This window comes from Echeneis naucrates, chromosome 17 (assembly GCF_900963305.1).
Source record: "Echeneis naucrates chromosome 17, fEcheNa1.1, whole genome shotgun sequence".
Classification (NCBI taxonomy): Eukaryota; Metazoa; Chordata; class Actinopteri; order Carangiformes; family Echeneidae; genus Echeneis; species Echeneis naucrates.
Window position 1 is genome coordinate 5,785,945 of NC_042527.1, and position 22,676 is coordinate 5,808,620.

At 41.0% G+C, this 22,676-nt stretch overlaps 1 protein-coding gene across 1 annotated transcript; it reads left to right on the forward strand.

Moving 5' to 3' along the window:
* The first annotated feature begins 591 nt into the window (after positions 1–591).
* Positions 592–22,113, forward strand: col6a1 (collagen, type VI, alpha 1). The gene is made up of 35 exons (XM_029524673.1): positions 592–736; positions 1,353–1,482; positions 1,769–1,969; positions 2,068–2,227; positions 3,531–3,644; positions 3,730–3,750; positions 4,454–4,474; positions 4,578–4,622; positions 4,741–4,794; positions 4,890–4,934; positions 5,441–5,467; positions 5,563–5,589; positions 5,686–5,730; positions 5,829–5,882; positions 6,393–6,455; positions 6,542–6,604; positions 6,688–6,741; positions 6,844–6,879; positions 6,990–7,052; positions 7,302–7,364; positions 9,663–9,725; positions 10,402–10,464; positions 10,598–10,648; positions 10,732–10,767; positions 10,960–11,022; positions 15,447–15,512; positions 17,091–17,126; positions 17,482–17,518; positions 17,724–17,732; positions 17,832–17,965; positions 18,312–18,418; positions 19,160–19,346; positions 19,440–19,611; positions 19,711–19,740; positions 19,869–22,113. Exons 1-35 carry the CDS (start codon positions 652–654, stop codon positions 20,471–20,473), a joined length of 3,030 nt encoding a protein of 1,009 aa, XP_029380533.1. The 5' UTR covers positions 592–651; the 3' UTR covers positions 20,474–22,113.
* The last annotated feature ends 563 nt before the right edge of the window (positions 22,114–22,676 follow it).

Sequence of the window (22,676 nt, forward strand, 5' to 3'; positions counted from 1 at the left end):
TGTCAGCTGCTTTTGATTAAGACTCGATCACATCACTGCATCTATTCAGGGCCTCATTTCTTGGTTTTCCTACACGGCCTATATGTGGAGGAGGGTGACTGAGAAGGAAACTATTCAAGTATTTCTGAAGCGCTGTGCCGTGAACGCGTCGAAACGCAGTCAAAATCACTTTAAACGTGCAAAGTTTAAATAAATAAATAAATAAATAAATAAATCAGCCTGTGCAGGTTGGGCCCTCCAGGACAGTCAGCAGGCTGCTTGTTTACCTCTGTGTATCCGTGTCCCCTTTTAAGGAAGCAGACAGACTTATCTAGCATTTTAGTGTAAACGGTTAGTCCGTGCGCGCTCTGGTGTCTCACCCTGCCCATCACCGGAGAGAAAGCGCGCGGACGTTTCCTCTTCCTCCTCCTCCTCCTCCTCCTCCTCCCGCGCTCCGGTCCTCCTCTGCGCGCTCTGGGCTTTTCCTCGGACAAACTGCGGCGGAGCGCTGGATCACCAAAACTTCGTCCAATCGGTTTAGAAGTCACCGGGCTTTGGGGACCGGAGAGGTTCGGTGTTTTTTTTTTTTTTTTTTGTGGGGAGCTTGGTGCTGAGGGTTTTTTTTTTGTTTGTTTTTAGTTGTTTTTTAAGGGGTTTGGGGGGAATTTAATCATGTGGACTCTCAGAGGTCTACTTTCTTTGCTGTGCGCTTTCCTGACAGCAGCGCAAACGCAGGTCCAAAGAAACAGGTTTGCTGGTAAGTTGGCCATTAAAAAAAACTTTCTTAAAATGTATTTTGTATCTAAGGTTTATGGCTTTGTGATGCATGAGAACTGGTCTTTCTGTGCTGTAATGTACTGAACTGATGTCTAAGAGCTCGTCCAGATGTTCGTTGTCTTTCGGTTGCATACTTGTGAAGTTTGACTCGCCCCTAAAACTTGCAGCAGAGACGCAACAGTAGCTCAGAGGAAAAGGGCAGAGGATGTTTGTAGCCTAGCCCAAGTCGATGGCCCCTGTTGGGTTAAGGTTAGGGTCCCATGATGGTGGGCCTGACTACGTCCTGGATGGGGGGGGGGGGGGGCATCCTCATCATGCATAATCATCTACTTCTGTCAAGGTGCAGAGCAGGACTTTCAGTGTAAGGGTAGTCTGTCCAGTCCTGCATCTGTCATTAATCTGCCTGTGTCGAGACGTGACATGATCATGACATTCAGTGGGACACAGTGCTCCAGTCACCATCATGCTGGCCTGTAGGCCTCAGTGCTTCCACTGATGGATGGATGGATGGAGGATGGAAATGCATTTGAGATCCACTTATTTCTGTGGATATGGATGATAACCTTGCTGCCATCTTTGTTTCCTGCATTTATCAGAGTGTCCTGTGGATCTTTACTTCGTACTGGATACATCTGAGAGTGTCGCCCTCAGACAGAAACCTCCAAACTTCTATATTGACCAGATCAAAGAGTTCACCAAGCGCTTCATAGATGAGCTGAGGGACATGTAAGACACACACACACAAACTGCTTCAATGCTATAGCTTCACAAATTCCTGCAGTGATGTCCAGGGCCAGGTGACATAATTGATGGGCGTGGCTACACGTGCACAAGAGAACATTTCTGACTACAGCCATCACGAATGTTGACTACTTTGTATAAGTACCTAAATACTGTACTTAAGTACACTGATTTCATAAATGTACTGAGTCAAATTTCATCATGGCCTATTAGCTGCTGTTGCGTTGTAGTGTTGAGTTGATGAGACGACTGGCCACCTTTATGTACCCAGGCGCCACCAGTGTGACCGCGTCCTGACATGGAACTCAGGAGCACTGCACTACAGTGACGAAGTCATCATCATACGAGAGCTGAGTGACCTGAGTACTCACCGCCAGGCCCTGAAGGACGACATTGATACCATCAAATACATCGGCAAGGGCACATACACTGACTGCGCCATCAAGAGCGGCCTTGCTGAGCTGCTCATTGGGTAAGCCAGCGCACCCAGATATAGTATACACGTTAATACATTAAGAGATAAAACCAATGATCTCATGTCTGAGTGTTTGTGTGTCCGTCTTCATTCAGGGGTTCCCACTATCATGAGAACAAGTACATCGTGGTAGTGACTGATGGCCATCCTATTACTGGTTACAAAGAGCCATGCGGAGGAGTGCAGGAGGCTGCGAATGAAGCCAAGCAACATGGAGTCAAAGTGTTTGCTGTGGCCATCTCACCTGACCAGGAGGTACAGCACATCAGCACAATAAATAGATGAGGCTTGTAATTTTATCCTAACCACCACAACAAAATCAAAAGATTCAGTGTTACGGTGCTTGAAAAGTATTTCCCTAATATGAGTAACAGCGTCCTACAGGAGCACATAATATTCTGTTGGAGCAGTTTACATAGTCTTCCACAGAGATTTCATTTATTTTTTGCCTTCAGTTGGGAAAAGTGGGTGTCACAGTAAAACAAGATCAGATCCAATCAAATGGGTGTTTCCATGGGTGTTTTCTGGATTTCTTTTATTTCCTTACATTTCATTCGTATGTCATTTGTTATCTGGTCTATCTGTACACTGATAGAGTTCTTGCTCTCTTCAAAGAGACCTTTTTCAGTGCCACTCCATTGTGAGATGTTGACACAATATACAATCTTTGGTTTAAACTTCAAGGATCAAAGTTTAGTATCACCCTTCTGTCTAAATAAAATCTGTGTTTTGAGACTCAAGATAAAATACTCAGCCTGCTGACTCACCATGTCAGCTTCTTTTTCTTTGTACACAATTTATTCTTTAACTTTAAAGCAATGACATTGGTATTAAGGCCAAGTCTTTCAAACTGTTGAGAAGAGGCAAATGTTTGTGCGTTCGACGCTGAGCTGAATTCTCTTACTATGATTTACTATGATTTTTCTTATCTCTCTTTAAGAGTTTAGACGATGTGAGGTGAGGTGAAGGGTGCTGAGGTGAAATAAGGTGAAGTAGTGTCACATGACATGTGGTACGGCAAAGTGAAGCAAGGTTAAGTCAATGAAGCCAAACGTCTTTATTCCCAATAACTCAACATAGTCCTCAAACATATAAACTGTCTGCATATGTATGAGTGTGCACATATACAATTCCACAAACTTTCCAAGTTAGTTTGGAATGGACAACGCTGTCTTAATCATGGACCCTAAATTGTTAAACAGTTCATACAGTATCTACAGTTCCAAATGTTAGTGAGAGACAATATTGTGCAGGCCAGGTGTCATTTTAAAACATTCATTGTCAGGTGTTTATATTAATTGCTGCCAAGAACAAAGATTCATTCTTCACACGGTTTCAGCTCTGGGGCCTGACACCTGAAGTTTCAGAAATAAGTGATGTGGGCTAATGGACGCACGGGATGAGTAAACAATCATTTTGCAGATAATCGGGCCAATATGGGTGGAACCAAAGTTATCACAGAATGAAGATGTGATCTGAAGCTGTAACATCAGTAACATAATGTGGCTTGCCTGAATTGTGCTGGAGGTGATGATGAATGTGTTTTGTGTCTCTCCAGGACACCAGACTGTCACTGATTGCCACAGACCAGAGCTACAGGCAGAACTTCACCGCCGCAGACGACTCCAGATCCACCAAGATCGGAACCATTCGAACCATCATTGACATGATCGTATGTATCCTTCCCAGACCTCTCATTTCCTCCCACCCTCTCCCATAAACACCATTAACCTGTGTTTTTTTTATCTTGTTTTCAGACGAACGAGACAAAGGATGTGGTATGTCATGTTTTTCTCCGAAATCTTTTTGCATGTTTTTTTTTTTTCTTACTGCTGTTACATGTAAAGCAGAAAGTTCACAGTAAGTGTGTCTGCATTAGTGTATCACACGCTTACACTTTTCACGTAAGTCAAAGAAACATGGCTAGAAAATCAATAACTGGTGTCTTGGCAGTTTGTATCTTGATAGTTACAATTCTACCAGCTTTGTTTTGACAGAGGCATTATTGATAAATTATAAACATCCCCAGCTTTGTGCTGTATACTGGCTAAATGCCATGACTTAGTGATCTCTTCAAACCAAATTTCTGTTCATTTCTTTGTTGCTTCTAAAGCTATTTATATGTTGTTACTGGTTCAGTCTTGTTACTGTTGGTCAGTGCTGCCATGTGAAGTCTATTGAACTCTCACAGGAAACACAATGGAGTCACGCAGGAAGCTGAAATTATCCCTTTAAGCAAATAACGATTACTGACAATTTTCTCCATCAAATTTCCAACAAAATCACTGTGGTGCAATGTTAAATATTTGCCCAGCCTTGATGTCGCCTGGCAGCAAGACATGATGTTAAGTTCAGAAAATTCCTTAAGTATTTCACTTTGAGATAACATCTATAATAATCAACTGTCAAATATAATGACATGAAGGCATTTTTTCCCACTGTCATGTGTTCATAGTTTCTCTTTTCTTTTTCTTTCTCTAGTGTTGCTCTTTTGATTGCAATGTAAGTACACCTTCCTGATACAATCTCTCCATTAGAAATGATTTTTGAATTTCATGGTTTGGGCAATTGTTTCATTGGTTGTGTTTTGTTGCTTTGTACGCAGGCTCCAGGAGGGCCCAAAGGACCAGATGGAGACAGAGGCGCAAAGGTGTGTCTTTCATGCAAATTCATCTTATGTCAATAACCTACAGAAGCCAGTGCAATCAGTGTCAACATGACACCAACATACGAGTCCAGTCAACTTGTGTTTGTTTTCCTGTCTGCAGGGAGAGACAGGTAGACCAGGAATGCCTGGAGAGAAGGGAGACATGGGTGCCCCGGTAAGTGATTCCCATAGTCATCTTCATGCGCACCCAACACTCTTTGCATTGATCATGGTGCACAACCTAATGAAAACATTTATTTTGCTGTGTAGGGTCACACTGGAGATCCTGGTCCCGTTGGTTACAATGGAATGAAGGTATAGTCCAACAGGTTTTTTGTTTTGTTTTGTTTTGGTTTTTTTTTACTGAAAGGACTGAGAGCTTCCAGTCACTGGAAGCTACAGAAATTTAGCACTTTCAACAGTGAGTAAAGAAAGTAGGAGCAATGATGACACTGTGATGTTGATGTATGGTCCCACAGAACCAGGTCAAATAAACGTGTTTGTGGCTCACACAAGACAGTAATTCCCAGTTACATTTCCACATTATGGTTTTCTTGTTGTCATAAAGTATCTAAACGTTTTATGCCATAAATTTGAAATAAATATGCTGTAAGCCTTCATGCTACATGAATGACCCTGAAACAAAGTAGAGTTAAACTAATTTAAACTCCACAAGGATGCCGTCCTGTCACACTGAATGGATTATTCTAAGTTAGATTTTGGGGTGTTAATGCCTTAAATGTAATAGGGACAGATAGACAATGTGTATTTATGATGAGGTCACACTTGAACATAATAACGGTGTGTATTTCGGTTTGCAGGGAGACCGTGGTCCCAGAGGAGAAAAGGTACGAAAGGAGAAATCTTTACACTTAACAACACCCAGTGTATGTTTTGTATTATATAATTCATGACTGACTCATGTTGTCCTTGTTTCCTGCAGGGAGAAAGAGGACACAAAGGCTATAAGGTGAGATCTTATCTCTGGTTGCTCTGCATTCTAATGCTGAATTCCATTGCTTTATCGACATTTATTCTAACCTTCCCATTTGATATTTCTTCCCAGGGAGACAAAGGTCAAAGCGGAAATGATGGAATTGATGGGCGCAAGGTGATTCACAGATCCCAACATTCAACCAGTGTTACTCTGACTGCCCTCCTTTTTCTGAGGTTTATTGTCCAACACGTGTCTGCGGTTCTCCTCAATAGGGTGAAGCTGGTTTTCCTGGTCTTCCTGGCTGTAAAGGATCTCCAGGCTCAGATGTGAGTTGTATATCTCAGTCTAAAACACTTTTATGGTCTCACATGTTGGCCTTGACCAGGTGCAAACCAGTTAACAGAAGTTAGATGCTCTGAAAAAGGCAACAGGTTTAAGGACCTCAAATACTCAGTCAATCACAAGTCAAAGTGTTTGGACACGCATATCCCGTATTTCCCTAATTTTGTGTCTGGGTTTCTCCCCGGAGTTAGACGAGCCAATTCCATATCTGCTTGAAGTTCAGCTTCATTGTTTACAAATGTTCCATTTGCATGTTTATGAATGTGGCTGATGGTGTAGCCCTGACCAGTGTCACACCCTGTGTCTGGCAGACTGCGGCCATTAGCTCTTTAATCACCACTTCGTTTACATTCTCCGCTGTCAGATTGTTTAAATGAACAAACACACATGCCTACATAAGCATACATGCACGGCGGTTTTCTAGATCGAATGTTGTGGTTTCAGCTGCTTATGATCATGTGTGCTGAAACTCTCTCTCTGTTTTTTTTTTCCAGGGGCTACAGGGAGAGTTTGGGCCAAAGGGAGACTCTGGTCCTTATGGACTGAAAGGAGTAAAAGTAAGGTTTTTGCTAATTTTTGTGCCGTCAGAGATTGTTAGGTATGCTGGCTGAGATGTGTGATGAGGTGTTTGTGCTTATTTCAGGGAGATCTTGGAAGAGATGGTGAACCAGGAAGGCCTGGAAATTATGGGCCTCTGGGAGATCCGGTAAATCACTGCAGATACAAACACAGGAGGATATCAGACGACGGCGCATGAAATATGCTTTGTATTCTTATGTCTTTTTACAGGGTGACCGGGGCCCTAGGGGAGCTGATGGGGACAAAGGAGAGCGTGGTGACGACGTAAGTAATAATTCCGTCAGAAAATCCAGTCCAAAGTCCAAAAATCTCAATTTTAATGGTCTTTCATGGCTCATCTAACATCCTGCTGTGTGTTTGTTTCAGGGTGCACCTGGACCGGATGGAATTCGTGGCGAGAGAGTAAATAATATAATAATATAATTAGCATAAATTAATATCCATTTTAAGTGAATGTATGTATGAGTGTGTAAGTATTCAGAGTGTAAGTATCTCTAAAATGTTTCTTTTAGGGACAAATTGGAGAGAAGGGCGAGCAAGGTTCCCGTGGTAACAGAGGACCAAGAGGAGAACCCGTAAGTGATGATAAGGATGACAGTGTGGTGAAATGTGTGAAGTTACCTGATTTCAACATCTCCCACTGTAGAAGTTCATGGGAAATGCAGTTTGCTGCCTGTATTGAGCAGACTCTAACCACACTGACCGTAATGGAAGTCGTACTTATTATTATAGCTTCAGTCCCCATACACTCCTGATAGAGCTTCTTTCAAGACTTGGCTCTGTCTCCATTAGCTCACTTAAACCTCTCTTTTTTGCCTTTTCAGGGTGAGCCCGGACCCCGCGGAGAGCAGGGGAGGGAGGGCTCAACTGGCCCCAATGGCGAGCCTGTAAGACACATACACACACCAATATCAACACACACCACATTTGAGATAGGCACAAACAGGAGCTGATAGCCTGCTGGCTGAGTTTCAGGAGGCAGCAGTTCAAAAAATGAACCACCCAATTTTTTCTTTGGCAGTATCTCTTTTTTCCACTTGGGAAAGGAACATGCGCACATACTTCCTGGTGTGCATGCACATGCGAATGCTCAATTCCATATTTCATGTTGAGGGGGATAACATTTAGAGAAGCTTAACCAGAGGCAAATCTGGCTGTTGCCCCAGACTGCTGCCCACTCCCGCATGCTCCATCTCCCCTCTCTCATTCTCAGCTTGTACTCCTCCTGGGAACATCAACACTCACTCTTTCCCCTCTGACTCAATTCTTCTCTTCTCTGCTTGAGCCAAAGCCTCAGTATGGTTTTCTTAATAAGGCGCTGGGCAGTGTAATAATAATAATATGTTGCAAACGTTAGTTGTGGTAACCTCCATGAAGTCAGAAGATTCAATGGCTCTTTTGTGCTTTTGGTTGCACCTCCTCATCAGAGCTGGATGACCGGTGAGGAACTGAATGGTACAGAAAACATGGAATAACTGACATGTTAGGCCCACCTTAAATGCTCCGGAAAAACCTTACCATTCAGTGCAGTTGAGTTCTGTACATCATTTTCACTCATTAAAACCCCTCAAAGTTACGCTTTAAAGTATTATGTGTATATAGAATTGAATTTAAAAGATATCAACATTATGCAAACATTCATTTTAATCTAAGGAAGCACAGCAACTTCCTTGAGATGTTAAATTTCTTGGCTTTTTAATCTCACCTTGTGAGTGGGATGAGAAGAGCAATATTAAATACAGCTCAGGCAGCATCTCAAGTAGGATAAAGATTGTAGAGGTTGTGATGTCGACTGACTGGGCTGAAAGGCAAAAAAAACCAAAAGCCTTCCAAGAACTGCTAAATGTTTCCTTGTGTGTGTCTAGCAGCGCACTTTAAGAGTTTTGTTCAGTTTCAGCTGTGTGCATGAAGTAACTCTGCTGTAGAACAGGACACATAGCAGCTGTTGCAGCGTTACTGTAGCTAAACCCCCAACCCTTTTTCTCGACTACAAGCATGTTTTCTGTAACTATAAATTATATGTTGAATTCACAAAACACAAAGTGTGAGTCAGACACCTTTCGAGGTTTAGAGGGAGTGTTTTTTTCGTTTTTTTTTTCATTGTCAGAAAGAACTTAATGTTGTGTGTCCAGGCTTTGTGCTGAGTGAGGCTAATTGAGTACCATGGATGGACAAAGATGACATTAAAACTTTTATTTTCATGATTTTAATTTTGCTAAATTCGAAAAAGAAAAAAAACCTGTAGTGCAGCAAAACTTTTGGGACGTTGCATTAGATTACTACACAGCATGAACAACATGAATGAGTCTAGCCAGCTAATATAGCTATATAGCTAGTTTGAACTTGATAGCTAAACATAGAAGATTGTTTTATATGAGAAAGTAATTACATCAGCAAATTTTAAAGGGCAGTTTCATCCACCGTCAAATCCAGTTAGCAAATGCTAACATTGTAGTTTGCTGTGGCGTTTCTGCCGAAAACTGAAGACTACAATGAAAGAAATCACATACTTTAGCAATCAACACTGCAAGCCGAGGTACACCAGGAGCCATTTTTCCACACAGTTTTGCATAACTGAGAAGCATTTTTCCAAAAATTCCACTATGATTATGTATTTCCATTAGTCTATCGCTCAGTTGAACCTGGCCTGAATCTGAATTTTAGTTTGTTGAAAAGTGAATACTCATAACCAAAATTAGAGTTTTCCAAAATTCATTTGCTTCCATTACAAGTTTTTTACTTTTTAAAATTGTTTTAAATTAGAAATAGTCACTTTCAAGTTGCACATTAAGTTGGATAATTGAAACACACCTAATGAGACACGGATGCAGCACCGGAGGGCAAGGCAGCCAATCACTGAGGAAAAGAAATATATGAGAATTGGAAGCGAATGTGAAACGGAAGCGGGAGTTTGTGAGGTCAAAAAAAAAAAAAAAAAAAGTGCGTGTTTTGAAAAGACAAGACATGGTGACAAAAATGGAAATGATGGATAAAGGTATGAAACAAATAGGTCTAATATGTCAGCAGTGACACGGACAAGTGTCTATGTACCCCACAGTATGTCAGTACAAAATGGCATCACCAATGGTTGTTATTATTTAAGATGGAACATTTTTGAGTGACATAAATAATTATGATGCAGAAATAAGTAAAATGTAGGCCATAACACTGTTGTTGTTTCCCAGGGCGAACCTGGCAAGTCTGGGGCTCCTGGCTACAGAGGAGATGAAGGCCCAATTGGACCAGAGGTGGGTCCAACAGGACACTTACACAAACTGATTATTGTGAAGCAGATACATGTTGAAAGGCTCCAAAAGGCTATTTGTTTAATTAGATCCTTACACTGTGAGTGACAGCATCCTCCTGGCACACATATTATTTTATAACAGCTTTAATCTATTTCACATAGGAGGCGTCTGTATTTGTTTATTTCACATTGGCTCATTTGTGACCAATGTGCACCAATCAGGATTCAGCAACATTTCATTTCAACAACAGAAGCTAATCACTGTTTCTGGTCACTGTTAATCAACAGACATGAATTAGCTAAGTGTCAGAAAATTTAATTATTCAACTGTTTGAAACTGTAAAATCAGTGATTATATCTATAAACCTTGAAAATGTGCAGTTAACTGCGTGAGCTACAATTAAAAGTGATTCTTATCCCGAGCCATGTTGTTTACAATCTTTACTACAAGACGTTTTAAGGGTCAGGACACTTATGTCATCGGTGATCAGCTGCTAGGATCTGAAACCAATTACTGATTGTTGCATAAGTAGTGAGAAGTGTTTTTATTCACACATACACATGCAGAGAAGTACAGACACTTGTATGTACACAATCATAAACGCACACATACAGAGCAAATGCATGTCATGTTATAATTCATGTGTTTCTAATGTAATCATTCTTTTTGTCTCTAGGGACCAAAGGGGCCAAGAGGAATCAAAGGAGCTCCAGGAGACAGAGGCCAGATGGGGGAGAGGGTGAGTATGGGAGACAGAAAGGGGGACAAAGGGGGAGAGACAGATGCGGGGCATTCATCATAAATTCAGCTATGATGTCTGTGTATGCGTGTGCGTGTGTGCAGCTTCAAGTGTTTCTCTTTCTTGATTTCAGGGAGAGGATGGAGTCCCAGGAAATGGCACTGTAGGTTGTCATGGTTTCCAGGTAAGTGGTCCAATCTGTACATCACGTATAACACATTTTGCTGGATTAAAAGTTTTGATACTGAAATTGTTTGTCTCTTGAAGGGATATCCTGGGCCCCGTGGAGACTCTGGTGAGCCGGTAGGTCATCTTTCAAGCTTCCTTTAACTTACAGGAATACAGACTATTGCTTGATTTTCTCTTGTAAAGCGGCATAGTTCTGTTCATTTTATGCTAATTTGAGCATCAGCATTGTTTGTAGTTCACTTATATTGATTGTCGTGCCCATATCCCCTTGTGACACCTGTGGAACATTTGTTGTACAACCATCAGGGTAGCAAAGGGCCCCCTGGACCTAAAGGAGATGACGGAGAACCCGGAGATTCAGGCCTTGATGTGAGTCTGCCTTTTACTCAGCCTTTTTTTTTTTTTTTTGGAGTTGCTTCTCACTCTTGATCTTATTTTATCATTCCACACTCTCTCCTTGGCAGAGAGCACTGACAGGATGTGAATCACATGTCTCACTTTGTCAGCACAATTACATATTTTTTGCTAGTTTGCCACTTCCAATAATATATAATAAAATGTTCCTCCTTTTAATTTCTGTTTTTCATTTTGTTTTCCTCCCTTAGCCTCATATACTTTTTCATACTTTAGTATGCATTTTTAAATCTCTTTTCATACTTTGCTCTGCTTGCTCTCAAACTCTACTTCTGTTCTGCAGCTGGGAATGCTTTCATAAGTTGAACACATTTAGTGAGCATGTGTGTCTGTGTGTGTGTGTGTGTGTGTCGCTTGGGAAGATGGCTGTGATCTGATGCAGCTGTGTATATGTCGTTGTTAAGGATACCAGGAAATGAGCAGAAACGATGAAGAGACTGCATTACTCTTTTGGTGTGTGTGTGTGTGTGGTGTAACTGTAGGGATGTGTGATCAACCATGTCCATACAGAATGCCTGTTTTAACACTCTAACCCCCGGTTCAACTTGGTCGTGTTTACATTGAAATTACTGCATTTCCAAGGTTCATGTTTCATGACATAAACATTTCTGCACGTTTTAACTCCCTCGTCTTTAAATCAGGGCAGGGTGACCTCTTTTGTCTTAGAGAAGTTTGTGTTTGCAGTGTTAGATCACTTTACCGCACATCTAGACGTTGTAGTACTGAAGCACGTGCAGGATTAGATGCAGAAGTAGACTTCACCCAGTAATCCCAACATTTACTTTTTCCAATTTTTTGCTCATTTTTGAGTCATGACAACAGCAACCAGGAAACATCTCATAAACTGAATAATTTGTTCTGCAGCTGTGTAGAAGAACAGTTTGATTATAAAATGCCATATCACCAACTCAAAACATGTTCATTTGGACGACACATATTCTTGTAAAAGTCAAGTGCTTGTTGCCCTGATGTTTGAAACTTGTAGTAAGATTTAGAGAAGAATTAGGTGTAATAGAAAATAAATGGACCAAACCATATTAAATAAACTGCCCGGTCAAAGCCAGAGGTGGTTCCGTGCTAAGCTGACCTCCTGTGAGCTGTAGCTTTGTATTTAACAGATAAGCGAGTGGTATCAGTCTGCTCATCTAACCCCGTGAAGGAAAAGCGAATAAGAAAAAAGCTTTTGTTAGTTTATCCTCTTCTGCTGTTCTGCTGGTCAGTGCAGAACCAGGTCCCTAACAAGATGCCATATTTACTGCCTCTCAATGGGAAAAAAAAAGATTTAATGACATTCCACTTTTCCTCATTGGTCTCTTTGTTGTCTGTTAGATCGTTTTTCTCAGAACAGTCACTCATTTGTCTCCACAAGTTTTCTTCTCAGATATTTTTTTTGGTGTTTTGGGACGTGGAATTTGGAATGGCCCTAAAACATGAGACATCAAACTGGTTAACAGCTTTTTCAGGGAAATTAATGCTACAGGGTTCATCATGAACAACTGGATTTGTGAATTGTTTAAACATTTCTATCCTGTACAGACATGCGCTGCCCTTTCTCTGGCCAGAGGGGACGGGGGGGGGGGTGTAGAGCTAGAGGAGGGATAGTTGTGTCAGAGAAGATTAAGGTTCTACTGAATGAAAATATACACATTTGACCGCATATAACAAGCACTCACATCTGGCTGTGTGTCATCAGATATGATATCATGAACGCATGGTCAGGAAATGTGTTTGCGTATGTCGCTCACATGATTCCTGTTCTTTACATGAGAGTGTTTGAAGTTGAGAAGTGCTGTAATTGAAAACATGTGTGTGTGTGTGTGTGTTCACATTCAAGGTTGAAACAAACCTGTATGTGTGTGTGTTAAAAGCTAGGTGCTGGCATGACTGCCTGTTTCTCGCTCGGCCTCTCTCTCATATCTGGCTGCAGGAGGTACACGGTTGTGCAGCAGACATACAGATCTTCTAGTTTCACTTGGCTTCTAACTCAGATCAAAGTGCAGAAAAGATTTATTGTAATGATTTGTGGCAGGGCCATTCTGCCGTCACCGCATCTCATTTGTTCTCTGGCACACTGAGCTGTAAATGTCTATGACTACTTAGAGCATAGAATTAAAACATTAGATTTGTCTAATAGTGAGCTTGAGGATTTGAGGAAATTTAGTCAAATGTTTTGTTGTTTGGACTTGTTGTTTTTATTCAGAGAATACAGGCAAATCTCTGCAAAAACAACACAAGAAAAAGCTCAATATTGTATATAAGTACTCTTACCAAACTAAGTCCGCCAGTGTGTAACTCCATGTGTGGGACCATTTACGTTAGAGATGAGGTAAACCTTCTAAATTGAATTGTGGTGTTTTCTCTTTACTTTCCACACTTCTTCACTCTCACAGTGCAGCAGCTGCAGAGACTTAAGCTGTTGTCTTCCTGCAGCTGTGCTGCGGGAGCAGATAGTTGGACAGAGAAGACCAGATCTGGTCGCGATCAAGATTCTAAGTGGATTTTGATGCTTTCTTCTAAATGACTGTATTTTTCCGGTGATTTAATGATACCCCCTTCTGAAATGATAAACTGGTTTGTGCAAAGTGATTATAATCAAAACTAAATTTTAAAAGTAAGCAGAGTGTTTACTTCTCAATGCTTGGCATTTATTATTCAAATTTGACCTGCATATACAACTGAGGGTGTGAAAAGATAGCGAAAACCTAATGTTCCTGATGTCTGTTCAGATTATTTCCTGGCTACTCTGCTGTTTTAATATGAAGCTTGGCTCATAGCTACTGAATTCCTGTGTAAAAACAAGAAATTGAATTGAACTATCCTCCAATGATAAACCCAGCTGCTGAGACTTCCTAGAATTATTTCTCTTTGCTCGCACAATTAAAACCATTCATTCATCCAATCAAATTAGTAGATCTGAACATCAAATAAATCTAAATCATCTTGAACAACCCAGACTTTCAGATTAAAAATAAAGCCATTATCCTTTACTCATTGAAAAGGCAGAAACTCAGCGACATCTATTTGATCAGGTTTACCCTACAAAATCTGAAAACAGAAATGTAACTTCTTCAAAACGTTCAACTGGAACAATGTTTAAATGAACAAATGTAAACCACAATTAAAACCACAGGCTACAAATACCTAATTCAATTAATCAATTAATCAGTCAACTCAATTTTCCAGAGATTACTGACCTCCCACAGCCTTCCCAAGACATCTTGAAATGTCAATAGACAATACAATTATTACACAAAATTTCACATCCTTCAAATCCCATAATTCTATCAAATGAAAGTGCATTATTTCCCATTGTTTCATTAATAGCGTTACCCATGCTGTGTTTATTACGGTCTTACAGTTTAACCATGAAGACTTGAAGGCCAGCCTGTTTTTAAAGGGATTAGAAGATGGCACTCTGATTGGTTAATGACATGTTATGCCACAATTACAGCCATTTTAAACCATGTTCCTGGAACAAGTAGCAGAAGATTAGGACATTAATGTACATGCTCCGTGAGCTATAGGCCATGTGCTTACCTCGTTGAAAAAAGTTATCATCACGTCACATTCTTTCTATCTCTGTATCTCCTGTCTATATTTTGGCGCCATTACTTTTCTAATGGCCATTACTATTCTCTGTAAAATGTAAAATGTTTTAATTTTTATTTTGTCACATGCTATTTTTTCATTCCTTCAAATCGGAATACTGTGATGTTTTGTCAGGCCTCAGAATTACAAATGAAAAAATTTTTTATCAATCCTAATGTATCACAGAGGCAAGTTATATATATATAAAAAAAAAGTATCTAAACACATTAAAAATTGCATGTTTTCACTTAAATAGCTAATTCCTTCTCATGTCATGGCAGGTGCCTAACACTTGTTTGGTAAAACTTCCCTTTTTTATATTCATGTTTGATCTATTAACACGTTTTGTTTTCTTTTCACCCAAAAGTAAATAAGCAAAACCGTCTCTCTTTCCTGTCATACTGCACTAAAGTCATCATAGCCAAAAATATCACTGGTCTCTTATTGCAGCATTGTTTATATCCGTTTTAAGCACCAAGTTGTATTTAGCTTGAACCGTGAGCAGTAATTACTGATAGAACAGCATCTTTGATGAGAAGAGGAACCTGTCACACAGCTGCCATCATATGCCAGCACCTCGGGACATGAATCTGTCAACTTGTCAAGAAGATTTTTCTGACCCCTACACTGTGACTGATGTTTGCAGAAGCACACATTCAGGAATGGATGCTATAGATATGGTAGTTTCAAAAGGTAGAAATGCATAAAAAAACCCAAACAACAACAAAAAAAAAAAGAAACAGGTGTCAGCCTTTCTCCTAATCCCCATGTAATTTTTTCTTTTCTCAAAGAACAATGAACCAGGGCCTCCAGGACCCAAAGGAGCTAAAGGTCACAGAGGACCTGAGGGCAGACCGGTAAGTATATTACACAGCCAGGGTGTGTGTGTTTATGTAGGTATGTGTCCAGATGTATGCGTGTTGAGACACTGGAGCGCCTGTTGTCCACATGTAGACAGTCTAACACAGTTTCGGAGTCTTGTAAATACCAACAATGGGAGACGACCTTAGTTTGAGATAAAGTCTATGCTAATAGGCTAATTCAAAAATATATTTTAATTTACAGATTAAAAGAGACAGATATTTTTGTCTTAATGTCACCACTCCAGGGGAACACAGGAATTCAGTACCATCATGTCATTGTTTAGAATGTGTATCTATTCAAACATAAACTTTCTACTATTTTTCTGTTATTGATGGTATTTATTACTGTATCACAATCATTTCCAACCGCCCCCCTCAGAGTGTACCCCCATTTGTCACTGTTGAAAATGTACAAGAGTATTTAGTTGCAGATGAATGCATAGTTGATGATTTTGTAAGTATTTACCACACCAGGACAGTCAATAGAATAAACTACATTTCCCTGTATTCATGGGAAGAAAGATCCATGTCCATGTCGTTAATCGCTGATATGTTTAAATACATTTTGGACAAACAGGTCTTTGGTCAAAAAGGAATCAGCTCTAACAGGCTTCAGCCTCACAGACACACACCGTTTCAGTGGCTCAAGTAATTTTTACTTTGGGCGATTCTTGGTGATTTATAAACAATAAGAAACACAAAGAAAAAAAAAAAAGAGCTTTCAGACCTGTGTAATTTACTACCTGTGGGTGGAGGTTTCCACTGATCTCACAGACGTCTCACTGAGCTAACTGAGCTGAGCTGCATTAATCTTACCACTCACCATAAAACCAAACCACAAACTAAAACAGAAAAAAGGACAATCTTCATCGTTTTCACCGTTTGTCAAGAGGGAGCTTGTGGTGGTGGGTTGTATGAAAAAATGCACAAAGATTGGCTCTAAATATAAAACATTTGACGGTGTGTTCTCTGAGGGAAACAATCAGTTCTCTTTCCCATCTTTCTTTCTCATTTCTCCGCCCCTCTTCCTCCTCCTCCATTTCCTCCTCTCTTCTTACGGCCTCTCTGCTGTCCTGTGTCTGTGCTGCGTATTTCTCATGAGCAATTTGCGTCATGTATTTCTCAGGACAGTTTGTCTCGCCTACAATTATCGCTCTTTCACGGTCTCTCTCTTTCTTTCTGTCCCTCATGCGAGCGACACTGGCTTCTGTCACAGAGAAGAATGCTCTTTAAGTTTAATGTCCATTAAAACAAAACAGATGTTTTTTCCTGCAGCAGAGCACAAAAACAAAGTGCGAAAAATCCTTCAGAAGATTCATATGTTGCAGGAAGATAGCAGGACAGAAGTGCGTGGGCGCGGATGTGGGTTCTGTTAAAGGGAATAATAGTTTTCCAAAGAGTCATCATTTTTATATTCCAGTTAAAATAAAGGACTCTTCCAGAAGTTGCTGTCATCTTGAAGTCAGACCAGATAAACCTTTGTCTATTTATAGACATGCACATCTATCAGGGAAATGAATCACTCCATCTTCCTATCTTCTTTACTCACATTCATTCTCTCCTTCCATTCAGGGACCTCCTGGGCCTCCTGGACCACCAGGAACTGATGTGAGTATTAAGTATATTTGAAATAGTCTCTTTAATCTGAGCCCCTGACCTCATTTTAACCCTGGGAGAAGACGGATAAGCACCACAGGCTTAATTCGCCCTTCAGGCTGAAACTGATACTCTAGGCTCAGTCCAAAGCCACACGGCGAATTTCCTGAACACAGAACACACAAAGCCATCGCCCTTCGTGGAAACAGTCTTAGAAGTAAAATATGACCATTGTCACGTTTTCTTTTTCTTTTGGAGCAGCTGGAAAAGTCAAGGATCTGGCTATCTGTTATGTTTAAAAAGTTATGTAATGTGATTTAACAATATTGTAACATGCACTCAACCTCTCTCTCTCTTTTTTCTTCAGGAATGTGAAATTCTGGACATTATTATGAAGCTCTGCTGTAAGTTATGCACGCGCGCACACACACAGAGAGAAAGGAAGCCACATGTGCTCTAAACCCTAATCAGAGCCTGATTAGCATGCATTGCAATCAGATCTTGAAGAATTTCAGCATTACTTATGTGCATATGTTTGTGTTATGTTTTTTTTTCTGCGTGGTCAATTAACTTGTTTTTTTTCCCGACCATTTTCCAATCACTCGGCAGCCTGTTGCGGTAAGTTTGCACCTAATTTCTGAGCAATGACTATCACAATTATTGCAAAAGCTGCATAGATAAGGGGATTTTGTTCACGTGATTTTTTTGTGTCTGCAGAGTGTAAGTGTGCCCCTCTGGACCTGGCCTTTATTGTGGACAGCTCAGAGAGTATTGGTGCCACAAACTTTGCTCTTGCCAAAGACTTTATCATCACAGTTATTGACAGACTGGCCAAAGACCAGCAAGTGAAGGTAACAACCTCCTCAGAATTTATTCTGGTTGCTGGCATTTAACCAAACTGCATGAGTGCTTATTCTTACATACAATACCAGCAATGTTGTGAAAACTACTTTTCAGAGATGTTGGAAACTTCCTGCTTTCAGAACAAACCTCAAAATAGAAAGTGTGAATGAAATATGTTCTCTCTGGTTGTGCAACTTGCTCTTACGTCTCTCCAGTGACTCTCCTCTTCCACTTTGGATATAATTAGTCAGGATGGGTGGGACACAAAAATGTTGACAGAGGAGAACACATGCTTGTAGACATAACACGTACGGACCAAAACACACAGTTACCATGCAATGTTTTTCTTTCCAGTTTGCAGGTAATGAGTCCAAAGTGAGTGTAGTCCAGTACAGTGGAGCACGAGCCCAAGAAGTTGTCCAACTGGGCACCAACATCGCCAGTCTCACTGAATTTAAACAGTGAGTTCACATGAATGAATTACAATCCTGTTTAGCTTTTTTTCTGTGACTCATCCTTTGAATGTGCAGTGTAATGGTGGTTCACAATGATTCCCTCTCACCACTGCTGCTGAGGTTCAGTTTGCAGCCTCACCAAACTATGTGCCTCAGTAGTTTTAGTTTTACATTAAGATCATAATCATGTTTAGGGACTAGAGGTTCTATTAAAATAGCTTCACACAACAGTGGAGTCGGCTTAATTACACATTGATTAACTAAACTGATGCCATGGGACAGTAAGCCTAGCTTTTAATTTTAAGGCTGGATGCAAGGGCAGATAGCTTGGGTCACTAAAGTTCACAGGTTGACTATATTAAACCTTGCAAGTCGAACAAATGAGGTAAAACGTGTTGCTCAGCGAACTTAGCTTGGTTTAAGTTGCAGTGAAAGAGTTCACGTGAGGAGAGGCCAATCACCTCCTAACTGTCTGCAGTTTAATGCACAGACATGGGTGTTCATCTAATCTTCTGTATCCTGGCAAGTAAGCAAATATGAATTTGCTAACATGTTGGAAAGTTTTACTGCATTGAAATTAAGCCAAGAAAAAAAAAACTCTCTACATGCAGCAGTCATGGCAGCTTTGCCATGTTATTTTACCTCGTAGCAAACATAACACAGACTCATGTAATATCATATGCTTTCTTCAAAAGCCATAAATTTTTGTGTCATCAAATCTCTCTGTGCTTGTGTGTGTGTGCGCAGGGTCGTGAGAGACCTCCGCTGGCTGGCTGAGGCCACATACACTGGCGAGGCACTTGACTTTGCTCTGAACAACACCATCAAGCTGATGAGGCAAGAGAACCGCGTGGTTCTGGTTCTCACCGATGGCCGCTCCGACATTATTAGGGACAAGGTTCCCCTCGATGTGCTCTGTGGTAAAAACATCAGGGTAAGTTTGAGTGGAGTATAACACACGGAGATAAACACTGTAAATGATTGCGCCGCGGCTGAAGTAGCAGCTGAGCTGTCTGCTCATCTGCAGGTGGGTGGTTTAGGAGTGAAAGACTACTCAGGCCGCCAACCCAACCAGGAGCAGCTTGGAAATGTGGTGTGTAAGAGTGACCCCAAGCCGGGCTTTTCCTTCGTCCTGGACAATTTTGCTGAATTGCTTGATGACACTTTCCTGCAGAACCTCACATCCAGAATCTGTCAAGGTAAACACATGAGCACACCTCCATGATCAATTTACATCAACTAAATGTTTGCAGCATCACCAGATAAACAGACTGAAACCCTGTTCTTTTCTCATCCAGATAAGAAATGCCCAGACTACAAATGTCCCAGTAAGTCTGATTTACAAGTAAAGAAAATTAGAAATGTTTAAGTGTCATTTTGTCTGTTGGCTAGCTCTTGAAATTTTCAGAACTACCGTAAACTGACTTGATGTTTTGTGCTTGTGCGTGTTCTGCAGTCACTTTTGCTCAAGCTGCTGATATTTTGATCATGATGGACAGCTCAGCCAGTGTGGGCCAAAAGAACTTCGAGACAAGCAAGGCCTTTGTCCGTAACTTGGCCCATCGTTTCCTGACTGCAAAGAGTACTGGGGGTCCCGTCAGAGTGGGCGTGGCCCAGTACAGCAGAAATGCCCGTATGGAACAGGTGCTGACCACCAACTTGACCCTTCTGTCTCATCACATTGAAGAGGCGGCCTTCCAAAACGACGGCACCAATGTGCTACAGGCTATGGACTTTGCCGTGAGGACCTTGCGTGGCCGTGGAGATGCGTCGGGAGGCGTGAAGAAGCTGGTTCTCTTCTCTGATGGTAGGTCTCAGGCCATCACTGAGGCCGTGCTGGAAAAACGTGTTCGTGAGGTGGCGGATGCCGCTATCGAGCTCTACGTCATTGCCGTTGGCAGCCAGGTCAATGAGGCCAACCTGCGCATGCTGGTGAGCAGGGGGCGGCTGGACGACATCAGCTACGCCCAGCGCCACCTGTTCCGTGTCCCAGACTACGCCTCTCTGCTCCGTGGGGTCTTCTCCCAGACCGTCTCTCGCAGGGTGTCCATGCGAAAATAAACAACAGGACTCAACATGCTTTAGATTTTTAGTCCCATTATGAATATTCAGTCTCACTCATTTACCATACACTGTGTTTGAGTACTTTGAAAAAAAGAAAAGAAGCCACAAATGATTGTCTGGCAGACAAATGGAAACGTTGTCTGTGTTTTGTTTTGTTTTTTTTTTTTTACCTTTGGTTTAGCAGGCAAGTCATTAAGAACATTTTTTTTTCCATAAAGTTGTTCTTACTGAATAACGAAAATTTGCATTAAATGTCCATAGGACTTTGGTACCCTGAGCTGAACCTCCAGATTAGACCATCTCAGACTGTACGCACCTTTTATGCTTCTATCATTAGCTCATAACCCATCACACCATTATAGAGTTTTTGAGGTTTTTTACAACAATAAAAAATTATAGTTGGGAGGCAAACCAGGGTGAAAATGTCCCATTCAAAAAGGGGTCACTTCAGTCCTGGACAGCCATCAGAAATGGTCATATCCTCTATCTCTCACTAGCATTGGGGTGGTTTCTACTCAGGTATTCTACATTCCTGTATCACTATCAGCTTTGAATTATTTCACATAACGATTAATAGTTTAAAGCAACCCATTGAGGCTATACTGTTGTCTTTCCAGGACTGAAGTTTCTGTCATTTGTGATTGTGTTTAGGCTCCAATTTGGATTTCTATAGGTAGTTCTTAAACTGATTCATGTGGTTTTGGATGTGCGGTATCATATTTTTACATGACACACGTGAATCAACCAGAGCTCTGAACTGAGGACAAATTCTTTTGCAAGTGAATGCTGGACCTAAATGACTGTTAACATAAATTGAAGGCTCATGATTGACCACTCAGCTTTATTTCACCATTTGCCTTACAAAGCTTTTATAAAGAAAATAATCGGAAAAGTCATAACATGTTCCTGCCTTGGTGAAAACTTACACCTGACATCACCTAAAAGCTCTATTGGTTCACCAAATCAACACAGAGCTAGATGTGACATCAGGCAGACCCCCCTCAAAAAAAAGAAACCCATCAGCACTTCAACCTGATAATAATGGGCCAAAACCCCTGGATGCAACATGTGGGAGTTTAACTGGGTGTGTGTGTCTGCATATATGTGTGTGCATGTGTAAGTGTGTACATGCTTAAAATGTATATGTGTAGTAGTGAGGTAATTTTTTTACATGTAGCTCCGGGCGATTCTTCCAGAATTAGTTGGACAGATGTCACAAGTTCAAATGATAGAAACCTGTTCATGAATGTCTGTGTGGGCAGACACGTAAATCAAACAGACACACACACGCACACAGATATGCACACAACACACACACTTACCTCATCAGTGAGGTAGGAAAACATCTGTAATGGTTTAAGGCTTGAAAAGAAACTTAATGGGACTAATGCTGTAAACCCATCACACACACACACACACACACACACACACCTTTCAGATCCGTCATCTGTAAATTCCAGACCTTCATTTTGTTGTTATCAGTGGCCAGAGTCGCTTTACATTTGTTATCATCTGTGGTGCTATTAGTCTCAGCCGATCAGCCTCTAGTCGTGTTGTTAAAGAAGATATTTTTACCTGAGGATACCCAGCCTCTGAACTGTTGTAAGAGCTCCTTCAATAAAGGTTGCTACACCACACTGCCTCTGCTCGCTTCTTTTCCCACTCTCATGCACAAACACATGTTTATGCTAGCTAAGATATTTGTGTCCATGCATCAGTACGCTTCTTAATATTCTGTCATTGATCCACCCCGTGAAATGTGAAAACTAATGTAGTTTGACCCTTATTGTGACTTGGCACTATGGATATCAACCTCCTCCAACCTTCACAGTCCCCTAGCTTTTTCTTGTGGCGGTTTCATCCAGCCAGTGTTCACTAATTTAACTTCATCATATTCTATCATTCTATCATATTTTAGTTTATGGCAACTTCAGTCTCAAAACAGGCTATTTACAGTAAACTAAAATGGTGACCACAGAAAGTGTCAGCCTGACTTTTTCAACACAGAATTTTGCCACTGTTGGTGTGTGTATGTTAGCATGTTAGCTGTAAGCAGTACTGAATGTGTCTCACTTTTTCTCCACGATTTCATTTCGGAAGCAATTTCACTGCCACAACAAGATCGAAAGGAAAATTGCTGGGCAACTACAAAACTGTATTAGAACATTCACAAGATTTTGTGCCTAGTTCTACTTTTACG